Source organism: Neopelma chrysocephalum, unplaced genomic scaffold, assembly GCF_003984885.1.
Source record: "Neopelma chrysocephalum unplaced genomic scaffold, ASM398488v2 Primary Assembly neopelma1_22b, whole genome shotgun sequence".
Taxonomy (NCBI): domain Eukaryota; kingdom Metazoa; phylum Chordata; class Aves; order Passeriformes; family Pipridae; genus Neopelma; species Neopelma chrysocephalum.
Genome location: NW_020897690.1, coordinates 6,624,930 through 6,636,620, shown reverse-complemented (window position 1 = coordinate 6,636,620; position 11,691 = coordinate 6,624,930). Strand labels below are relative to the sequence as shown.

At 38.4% G+C, this 11,691-nt stretch overlaps 1 protein-coding gene across 1 annotated transcript in view; it reads right to left on the bottom strand.

Moving 5' to 3' along the window:
* Positions 1-216: 216 nt before the first annotated feature.
* NR4A3 (nuclear receptor subfamily 4 group A member 3) overlaps positions 217-11,691 on the bottom strand; it is a 29,577-nt gene continuing 18,102 nt past the window's right edge. The window contains exon 8 of the mRNA XM_027678913.1: positions 217-3,385. Within this exon, the coding sequence (XP_027534714.1) occupies positions 3,126-3,385 (260 nt within the window). The 3' untranslated portion in view covers positions 217-3,125. The remainder of the gene's footprint in view (positions 3,386-11,691) is intronic.

The following is an 11,691-nucleotide window of genomic DNA, read 5'->3' as shown; positions in this document are numbered from 1 at the left end:
ACACAGGTGCTATGAGCCCTACAGCCATCCCCTCTCTTCCTTGTGGCCTCATCAGCTGTGAGTTAATTACAATCCCTTTATGTCATGGAGGAGAAATTCAGTGAAGGGAGAATAGTGTCTCTGTTCTGGTCCGTATGTAGTTCAACCTCTGGGACAACCATGGTCCAACTCTCAATATCTAATTGAGATTGCATAACCAGATACTGCAGGCATGTATTTATATAAAAGCTGTTTTAATCAAAAGACTAGCCATTAAATTGCCAGTGTTTTTAAGCATGCTTCACCAATTTTTCCACTTTTAAGACTCAAGTAGACAATTTTTTTAATGTTTTATAAATGATAAAAAATTCACATCAGATTTTAACAGAATTAAGCATACTTATTCAACACACATGGGGCCTCTGAAAAAATGTTATTCAATTTAATAATTTTAATTTACATTGTATATGTACATGAGCATTTCTTTCAACCCACAGGTTAACACCACAAAAAAAAAAAAAAGAAAAAGAAAGAAGAAAGAAAAAAAGTATTCTGGTTAGCGGAGTGAAGAAACTCTTGAAACACTGTTGTCTGAAATAAAAGCAAGGCACTCTCCCTTAACACCTGATATATTCCTGAATTCTGCCTAGACAAAGGCATGTTCACACTGAGAGAGCTCTAAGAATAGTAGTAGATTTATTCTGCATTAACTCTTTCTTTTACCACTGTGACCTGTCACTGGTTGCACTCTAGGATGAATCAGTGTATTGACGTTGACATGAAGGACAATTCCACAGATGATGGGATTTGGGAGAGTATCACAGCTAAGACTATCTATGGAAGACTGGAGGACACAGACGACGTGAAATTTCACATGGGGCTCCGAACCTGCTACCTCCCACTCACATTCCACTTAATAAATAAACCTTGCTCAACAAAAAAGGAATTTTACTGTACTATGCTGATTTGCCTGAAAATCCTTGGTAAGGGCCCACTCGCAAAAAGCTCCTGCAAGCCCTCATCTGGCTGGTGCTCAGCACCTGGCAGGATTTGTCCCTAGATAAAAGTAGTTTCTCAAGGGACCTTGTGTCTTACACAAGGAGACAAAAGCAAACATACTTTCTTCGGATTTTGTGTCTGTATGTTTTTGTATGCGCACATGTGTGTGAGTGTGTGTATATATATATATGTATATATATATATATAAAGTATATACAAAAGCAAATTCAGTCAAAATATATTTATCTTGCTGGTCAGGCTTGTTACAGCAACCTACAAGAAACATTAGCTTTTCTGATATTTAATTATGCTATTATGTTTGCACATAAGCTTAAAAGTCAATACAAAAAGCAATACTTTTCCAAATATTATCTGCAGGTAAACCAGAAATATTAACTATAGTGATTAGAAGTCTGTTTCCCTATTGACACTACTATAAATCTTGATATAAGAATAATTTTTTCATAAAAGCACATCCAAACATAGTAAGTGATAAAATACCAGATTACTATTTGAAAACCATACAGTGACTCGATATCTGGGTTATCCTTTGCAGCAATTAGGCAATTCATTTGGCATCTGTTTGATTGTATAATTTAATTTCCATATAAACAGCATAGTTTAAAAAAAGACAAAAGCTAGAATGTTTAAAGCTAACAAAAGATACAGTGACATCAGGTTGACATTCAAAATTTTCCTTAGCAAAATGACCAACAAAATTTTGACTTAATACAGTGCATATAAAGTTTTTTAGAACTAAATTTTTAAATATTATTTGAATTTAGCAAAACATGAGCAAGATTTTAATATCAAAGTGCTAAACAGTACTGCCTTAGAAGTCACTGCAAATAAACTGTAAAATAACTCTGCTTGTGATTTGACAGATATTTTATATACAAATGGTTAATAAAAAGACACGCACACACACACGCACACAAATATAGTTATATACATATATATATATACACATTATATATATGTATATAGTTTTCCAACTGGTGTATCTGAGTCAGTGTGAACACCCCATTTAGTTATCATGTGTAACAGGGCTCCCATGAGCTGGCAGTCATTGCAATAAATACAGGCAAAGCCATTACAATATACCATGCATACAAACATTTATACAAATAAAGACACTATGCAACAAATTATCTCATATTAATATGGCATCAACAGTATAAACATACAAAAAGGAGTACGAACACGGAATGTTTAAACGCAGCCCACTATATCCTTCCTAGCACTTACATTCATACTATTTTACAAGACTTGCTTGTTCTTGAAAACGATCTTCTGTCTGTTTACTAACTAGTCACTTATGTTAGAAATCTAAAATGGAACTATCCCTGATGCTGACCCTGTATGCTCCAATCACTACTTACTCGGATTTCCTTAGCTAAGGAACAACTGAGCCACAATTGCTCCCGTGTCTTCCACTTACATTTGTCAATAAGTCACGCTACATGGAATCAAGTTCGGAAAACTCTGTCAGGTAAGTTAGTGCTTGTAATTTTCTCACTTTATTTCTTCCATTTGTTTTCCTAGTAAAATAAATTAGTTAATAAACGAGACTTAGTAAGACAGCACTTTAAAAAATTGCACTTGAACATGGGAGCTAACAGCCATTGTCATTTTGCTATATTTGATTTGTATGAAATGTTTAATTGAATGTACTTTGCTAAAAAAGTGAATTTTTGTTTAGATTGTGCTGATGTATGTGCCCTTGATGCAGGAAGTATGCTAAAGGTATCCTCACAAAACACATACTACCCTGGCAAACAACTATTTGCTGTTCTTGTTTTCAAACACATCTTCTACAATTTTATTCCTCATAGACCATGAGGTGTTAAACAACAGATTTAAAACAGTCATGTTAACCTTTTACTGCTGCTGGGATAGCATTGTCCAAAAGTGCCTTATTAGCTATTTAAAAAATCCAAATCACACAAAAGAAAACAAAGAACACAACCCCAAACCAGTAAGCCAGTAAGTTTCAGGCCTCAGGTTGTAAGGACAAAGCGCCAGAAAAGACCTCATTTTAGACTCGGAGCTGCTTTTCTGTTAAGTGAGGGCAGAAATGTTAGCTGTAAGTCACGATCCATTTGCCTGCTCTGGTGGGCGTTTGCCTTTCAGGAGGGTGGTTTGACTCAGAAGGGTAAGGTGTCCAGAAACAGCCTGTCGACAATGGAAGGGGCTGGCACCAAATCTTCCAGTTTCAGGTAAAAGATGCGCTGCAGTCCCAGCGTGCAGAGAGAACGCAAGTCAGCCAGAACACCCAGTACCTTCTCTGCAGACTCAAGTGGTTGTCCTTTGTTTTGGCAACTGAAAGTTAAGTGATCTTTCAAACTGCTTGTGATCTTGTTGCATAGCTCTTCCACTTTCTTTGGTTCTTTTAATCCATGTCGTTCTGCAAAGTGAGAGAAAAAACCACATCAGCATCCTTAGCACAAATGGAGACAACTCACTTTCTTCAGCATAACCCAGAGCCATACTCTGAAACTCAAAGCAAAAGGTGCTTTGAAAGTGTAAGATTTTTCAGAACAGCTGGAGTTATACAATATCAGTGAACCTTTCTGCCACGCAATATAAGAGACAGCAAGTTCCCTTTTCTCTTTAGCTGCTAAAACAGGCAACAGAGATGCTCAGTTATGATTGCAATTCTAGTACAAGGAATCCAAGCATCCTGCATATCTGACATAATTTTTATGATATGAGACAGAATTAATTGGGTGATTTTCCAGCAAAACTATCACAGGAGGTGTTTTGGAGATTTCCGTGCTTCCCCACCAGTTGTGAACGCTCAATAACTATGGCAACCATTATTTATTCAGTGAATTCAAGTGGCGATCGATATCCTTAGCCAGCTCCATCAGTGCCCAGCCTAGAATTCCACCAGGAATTTGCAGACACTCTTATAAGAAACTAAAGGCACCTTACTACCCTTTGTTATTTTGATCAGCTGCTGCTTTTTAGTTTATTCATCTTTAAAAGCTCTAAGATAAAAGAAGCCTGGAAGTTAACTATTTTGCTTTGAGTGAGCAAAAGTGAATGGCTGCTGTGTCATCCATTGCAAAAAACTCAGCACTTCTAAAATGAAGGGGAGCTGGGCTTTGTCCCCCTTCAAATACCTTTTTAAAATACTTCAATGATGTTAAATGCCTTCTCAGTTCTTTAAGCATAAGTATAATGAATCAGATTTGTGATTCATTAAAAGCAGGCTCTTTACTGGGGAAAGAATTCTGTGTTGTTTCCTATCAAGGTTTAGTTGACATATTGAAATAACAGAACAAAAAAATTCTGAACAAAAATCTCAAATTTGTGATGTTTTGATTTTGCCTTTGACTTTGAAATTCACAGGTAAGAACTGGCTTCACAGCACAATCATAATAATTCACACATGAAATAGAACTGTGCCAGATAGGGTAATCTAAGAAAATGCAGGTTATATTAATTGTAAATCAGTTAGACATATAAAACAATGGCAGCAGTGGATGAGGAGTAATTGTGGCAGTTCTCATGTCTGATGCATTTGAAGTTGTCTCCTTCCCTGGCCCTCTCTCCCATCCCTGGCAGCCACCAGCCACATTGTGCCCATTGTGCCCTAAGTCTTGTTCCTCTATGCCAGGAGGAGCAAGCAATAGGTATGTTCTCTGCCTGTCCCCTAATGAAGAGTGAAAAGAGTACAGTTTTCTTTACTTCTAGAAGCAGGAGTAATGCCTGCACCAGACGTAGTGGTGCCTTGCCCAGGCCTGTGTATATAAACTCCTCGCTGCCTCCCCTCACCACCTGTTTTGGCTAGGTGCTCTTTACAAACCAATAAAACAGACAGGATTCAATGAAGGCAGTCATAATATGTAAAGGTCTGGTTTATTCACCCATTCTACACTTTTTTTCAACTGTACTGTACTTACTTAGGCAGAGTTAGCTTCTGAAAAATACTGGTCTGGGATCAGAATCAGAGATGTACAGACATGTACGTCTCTGCCCAGAAGCTACTGTGCTCTATCATTTAAGTACCATCAATCTGCCCTGTTGTTTCAGAGCAACACTTGTCCAAACAGTGGCATCTGCTTCAGACATCTTTTTCACCTTGCAGGAATTAAAAACCCTAGGTATTCTAAGTGCCTTGTTTACATTAAAACATGAGAAGTCAATGAATATTTAAAGCCTTTCCAGTAAATGGTGTATAGTGTAATTATGTAAGCCTTAACTATACAGGTCACTGAGAGTAAATACTTAGGCAGATTCTGCCATTAAAAATCTTGGCAGATAAATATTTTATACAGGTTGGAAAAGCTGTAGGGCTTTTTTTTTTTTTACCACTAGCCTACTGAGAGAATCTGCAGGACATTAAATTAATCTTGCAGTCTTTGAAGAGTTCCCATCTTTTAATCTGTTTTGTGTCCTAGACGTGTAAGTGAAGATATTTTTATAGATCTAGGGAGCAGAAATACTAGAATGGATCCCGAACCTGACTATGAGTTAGCAGAGCACATTTTTAAACCACTGCCTCAGTAGGTGTGTACCTTGCTGCTGAGTATGGAAAATTGGCTCTGGAGCATGCAGCAACTTTATTAACATTTACAGCCAGAACTAAACAGCCTGTCTTCCACTGACAAGTTCAGAAGGTTTCATAACAAATCATGTCTTTGGTGAATAGCCATGAAATAGACTGATGCAAAACACTATGCATGTAAAGATTATTGTGTTAGTAGCCTTACCTTACATAAAAAAATCATGGGAATTCAGAATTAACAGATACTCTGTCCCTAAGCTGCTCTCCACTGCCATAATATTAAAGCAGCCACCGACAAACGAAACTGTCCTCTCTCCTGCGTGAGTTGCCACACAATGGCTTTTGCTACTTGCAAATCTCTACAAAGGTTAATTTCTCATGACTGGAACTGCCTCAGGGATTTTCAGTTTTCAGTCCCTAAGGCATCCCTTGTGGACCTACAGAAAGCCAAAGCCATCTATGTGGAAGCCTTTCTGCTGCCATTGCAGTCTCTGGTGTTAGCATCCAACTAGTTTCTGAAGAACATACTTATCTAAGAAATAGCTCCTCTCCTTGGTAGACTTGAGGAGTCTTGGTCCTAATTTACTCAAAGATTCAAATTTAATAGGGTTCAAATATCACGCTTGCCTTTTCCACCTTGTCCTGTTTGCACAAAGAAAGACCCACAGTCTTTCTTACACAACCTAGAGGGAGCAGCACCAGGAACCTGTTTTAAATGTGTGCAGTGGCACTGAAGCCGATGGCCTCTAATCATTTGCTGTCATCCACAGGATGTTTTTATCCACATGGGAATGATAAGGCCAAGATTTATCTCCAGAAGGGACAGCTGGTCAAAATGGATAGATTTTCTCTAACTGACTGAGGAGGTGTGTAAATATCGTATTCGGACTTTCTTATAATGACAATTAAAAAGGCACATAGGGAACATAGGATTTCTCAGCCTTGTGTTTTAGAATACCACTGATTTTTGCAAGAAAAACAGTGATTTATGGCAAAAATCCTGTCAAAATGACTCATCAAAAGTTTTGCCTCTAAAGATCTGAAAACTTAGCTCATCCCGGCAAACTGAACACAGCAATTTTTTTACACCTTTCTCCTTTTCCCGGGAAGCTCAATGGGATTCTTTGCTATCATTATGCTGATCAGCAAAAACTTGATAGGAAGAAAGCAAAAAAGCAGGAAAATTTATCACCAGCTGTGCTAATCCCTCTTTCCCTAACTTCTGACACAAGGTAGATCATGGCAGGGTTAGGCAAACTGAGCACTACCTTTATAGGAAATGCCTCTCAAAGAGCGCAAGTACCTCAAAGAGCTTGACTACCTCAAAGACCCCTGGGCTTTGCGCTCTGTGTCAGGGTGGGTCACTTTTAGCCCTAATTTATTCTGAGGTGTCAGTCTGATCAGAAACGCAACTGATTAACTCTGCAGACTTAAGATAGGCCTCTTGACTGTCTCGGTTTCAATGTAGTTACATGATTTTCTCTTCCCCCTTCACAATCCTCTTCCCCTTCTATAACTCAAATAAACACAAGGCTCAGTTGCCTAAAACTTTCTGGTTGTCTCGTGTACACACTGTTACACAGGATGGCAACTCGGTACATCCAAGAGTCTCCTTTCCTGTAGCAATCTGGCCCATATTTATCCTGCCTAACTCTTAGTCACTTCGCAAGGATGCCCAGCCTAGACACACAGACTTCTCAAGCTCCCCCTAATATCAGTGGAAAGATAGGCATTTTCAGATTATTACAATTTTAGGTGGATGAATCATCTTCTGGAGGTGCCCTGTATTCTGCATCAGGTCTGCAAGGTACCTCAAGTCAGAGTGACCACACAGAACACCATAGTTTGCTCCCTCCTTTGAGAAAACCCCAGTGTAACACAGAGACTGCTGGTTGCTGTAGAAAGAAAGAGTTCTTGCCTCAGCAAAAGGTGGGAGTGAAAAAGGAGGAGTGAGTACTTTGACGCTGACAGTATTTCCCTCAGCTAAGTGGCAGGGGGAAGGCAGACAATGCAATCTGGAGGGTTTTTTTTATAACTAGCTCTCCTACACTCCTCCAGTCTGCCACCTGCTATGTAGACCCAGCACATGAAGCACCCACAGCAGAGGATATCCTGGCAAGAGGACCGAGGGATATTTGCTGCTGAGGAGTAGGTAAGCCCCTCTTCCAGAGACAGGTTGGACAAATTCATGTTCAGAAGGAACTGCAGCAGCCACGCTCTTTTTAGCCAGACTGGACTCATTACTATTTCTTGGTATGACTGATGGTGCTAAAAATTGTGTTTGTAAACTGGAACGGAAAGCCCAACAGCAGGAAGACAAACACAAACTCATAATTAATTGAAACCTCACAATATTCTTCAATGGTCTGGTGCCAGTCTAACAAAGCATTAAGAGTGTGAAAAAGCCCAATATATACAGTAGTTCTGGGCTGGTCTGTAACACACTTAAAATAAAACATATGCTGAAAGAGCTTGGCTGAATGAGGGCTAGAATGCTCTGTACTCGGCAGCATCCCACTGAGAGCGTCAAGTGGGCAAAACAATAATAGTTTGATGTGGATAGAGAAAGGAAGGGCCAGAGAGGAAAAGCAAATTGATGAGAGAGAGACACTGAGAAAAAAAATCACTAGCAGTTCTAGAGCAGGCAGAAATTAGAATGTGGCCTTGAGATTATCTGCACTGGACTCTCAGTCTATATTTTCAGACTGTTAGAAAAAACCTGTAAAACAGCATTATAAATGGTGATTTGGAAAGTTAAGGAAGCATTTTCAAGTTCAGGCTGAGCTAATATCTGGTCATCTTCAACACTAACCAGTCCAGCATCGAGTGGTTGTGCAGGAACGCTTGTGATCCATAAACACACTAAACTGATAGAAAACGTCCATGTGGAACTAACGACAGAACTCATCCCAAGATGACCAGAACTTCCTTTTCATGTTGGCACTCTAGCTCATTAGATCCTACCTACCAACAGAATAAGTGATCCAAAGAAAAAGAACATGACAGAACTAATTATTTTACTTTCATGGGGATGTGTGGGTGAGTGTCATGTGTTGTTTCCTAACTACATTCTTCTGGGTGATACTTAGAGTGACACTGATGTGCTCTGGAGGAAGTTGTGTCCAGCCTTTTTTAACTAGCTGAAGGAAGTAAAAAAAGAGAAGAGAGACAAAGAGAGGAAGATACTAGAGGAGTACCTTAAAGTAAAAAGATGTGTTTTGGCACTACAGTGTTTTAAGTTAACTGTTTACAAGACACAATAAACCAGATGTCACTTCTTTCATTCTGGGTGCTCTTTCAAGTTGGTGTCTTATCTGAAAGGACTCAAAAATTCAGCAGCAATCTGACATAACGCTTTTCCTTTTGGGCAATATACTACAAATTTCCAAAAACCAAAAAGTAAATAGAAAAAGCACAAATATATGGACTCTATAATGGATTATATAATGCAAAATAATATGCATTCCTTTAGTTTTACTCAAAGCAAGCAGTGTGGTGAACTAGTGACTCCTGTGATACTCACTAAGTCTCTTGTCATTCTCTTCAAAATCACTAAACAGAACAAATTACCATATATGCCTATAACCATGCATCCTATGCTGTCATCTGCAGCTGTGGTTGAGACAGGACATGGAGCTTTGCAGCTCCAAACAAGTTAGCAGGGTTAATTAAAGGTCCCTGGAACTACTGGGGCTGTTACTGGGGAGACGATTTGACATCCCAAAATGAGAGAACAGCCTTCAGTATATCTTAGGACAGTGGGAACAGTGGAATGTCTTTTAGTCTCCAAAATTGAATTTCAGATTTATTCTCTCTTCCTTCACTGGGAAACAGATGTTAGTTCTCCCTGTCACTCTTGCAGAATAGAGAGAGAATATGCCAAAGAGAGTGGTGACTCCTCTCACTTTTCTCCCTCAGCAAAACTGCCAATAGCTAGTATACAAGAGGGTTTGTTTTCTTTGTTTGGGCTATGGACAGCACTCATGAAATCAAGAAGAACAAACAGGTCATTATTCCCAGAAGCAATTTCTCTTTATCTAGAGAGACAATTCTTGAATTTGATGCCATCTAAGATACCATACAGTATTAAAATAGGGTATAACTATTATAGCTCACAGGGTTATTGTCTGTTCCTTTTTTTGGTTAAACCATCAAGTCATGAACAGTTGTCTAATGCAAAATAAGAACTGGAGCAGTCTATGTAATAATCAAGAAAATTTTGCTCAAGCCAGGATTTTTGTTTTGCCTTGTTGTTACTAAAGGCAAACAGCTAGATTCACAAAACAGAGCTTTCCTCCTCCATCCTATCTTGCAGCCTAATTACATGGATATCCGTATGGAACATGGGAGATCCATGGTCAGATTCCCTTTCTGTTGGAATCAGACCAGAGATTGGGCCTTGGGTGTCCCTCTGAGCACCAGCTTGTCCCCAGATCATCAGGCACAATAGCCACTCTGCAGCCCATGAAACATATCAAGTTGTTTTAAGACAAAAGACAGTGATAGTCAATAGTCAGATATCCCATATTCCTTGAAAAGGTCACTCTCTTGGTCTGACTCACAAAAAGGACTTGAACTAGGGTTTGCTAACTACCTGTTGCCTCCAACAGTTCACAACAGGAGAAAAGAGTACCTTCCCCAGAGCTAAAGAACGGCATCTGAAACACCCATGTAAACCTAAGCCAAACCTCAAAACGATGCTTAAAAATGTTCAACATTTTAGAATTTTTCAAGTTTCAGATTTCCAAATTTTCTCTTTATTATTTTTTCTCTTTTGGTGGGACTAGCTGAAAACCAGTACATGGCTTGTCATACTCAAACTGTAGGGAGGAGGCAAGAAGCCATTTCTCATTCTAGGATGGCACAGCAGAGGCAAACCTCAAGGCTTTCCTGAATAAGAAATTTCAATACACTATTAATGAGAAAGTCTCAAAAGAACCCTGCCCACCAGCACTTTGTGGTGTAGTGTTCTCTTAGCCATAATCACCTGATTTCCTCTTACAGTCTTTTTTTTTAATATTGTTCATCATTATACAATACCATCCATTTTCAGGTGACCAAATTTCTGGCTGAGTCCCTAAGTTAGCTAACTGCCCTTGGACATCTGAAACCTCTGAATATGTCACTAGAGCTTTGGTCTAATTTAGATCACATGAAAGTATATGCTGTCCTTAAGAGCAAATCAGTAGAGATATACCAGCCTCATGAAATAAAAGAATAAGCAGAAAAGTATATTCATTTTAAACACCATCTCATACAGATGAGAAAATCAAGAGAAGATTGACAAACACAGAAAATTCTAAAACTTTTATGTACAGAAACAGTCTCCTTTTAAAGGCAACAGTTGCTTGCATTTGTTTAGAAACTTCGGGAAGACCAGCAAAATATAGCAAACTCCTGGAAGGCTTATGATCAAGGAAAGGAAGATATGTGGGCTGTTACCAATTAAAACCTATTTCTAATTATCTTAGGGTGACCTGAGCCAACCACTGGACAACTTTTGGCAAGCAAGCAGTGTCTAACTGAACAAATTACCATGTTAAAACAGGGCATGATTTTGTAAGGAAAGTTAAGTTTTTGTCCAACACATTTGTTTTTTCTACGTTCACTTGGCTTGCTGGGAATTCTGTTCATCGACCTGCATATTCTCTGTCTCCAGGAAGATAACCAAGAACAAACTACCTATGTCTATCTAAAAAAGACATATCTAATATATAGTAAATGATCTAAATCATTGATGTGTGCTATATATATGTGAGCATATATGCCTGTATGAGCATATGCATGTATGTAAATATATATGGAGAGAGACAGAACCTGTCCTTGATTTAGAGATACCTAAATACATACACATACATAAATACATTATATATGTATATAAGTATGTATACATATATATGTATGTATTTATAATACATATACGTAAATAGGTGTGAACATATGTCAGTGGACGTTTATATACAGGAGTAAAAATATTAATTGGGAATGTTCTTTCTCACTTTAACATACTACTCATTTCAGAAATTTTTTATACAGAGTAAAGCCAACTCCAAAGAGTTATTCTGGTCTTATATGTGTTATCAAAGAAATTAGAATCTGGACCTTAAAGTACCCTTTCCAACTGCAGAAGAAATGAACAGAAATTAATCAAAAAATTGAAAATGAAAATTCTTTAGAATTCTTTAGAAACAAAGAGT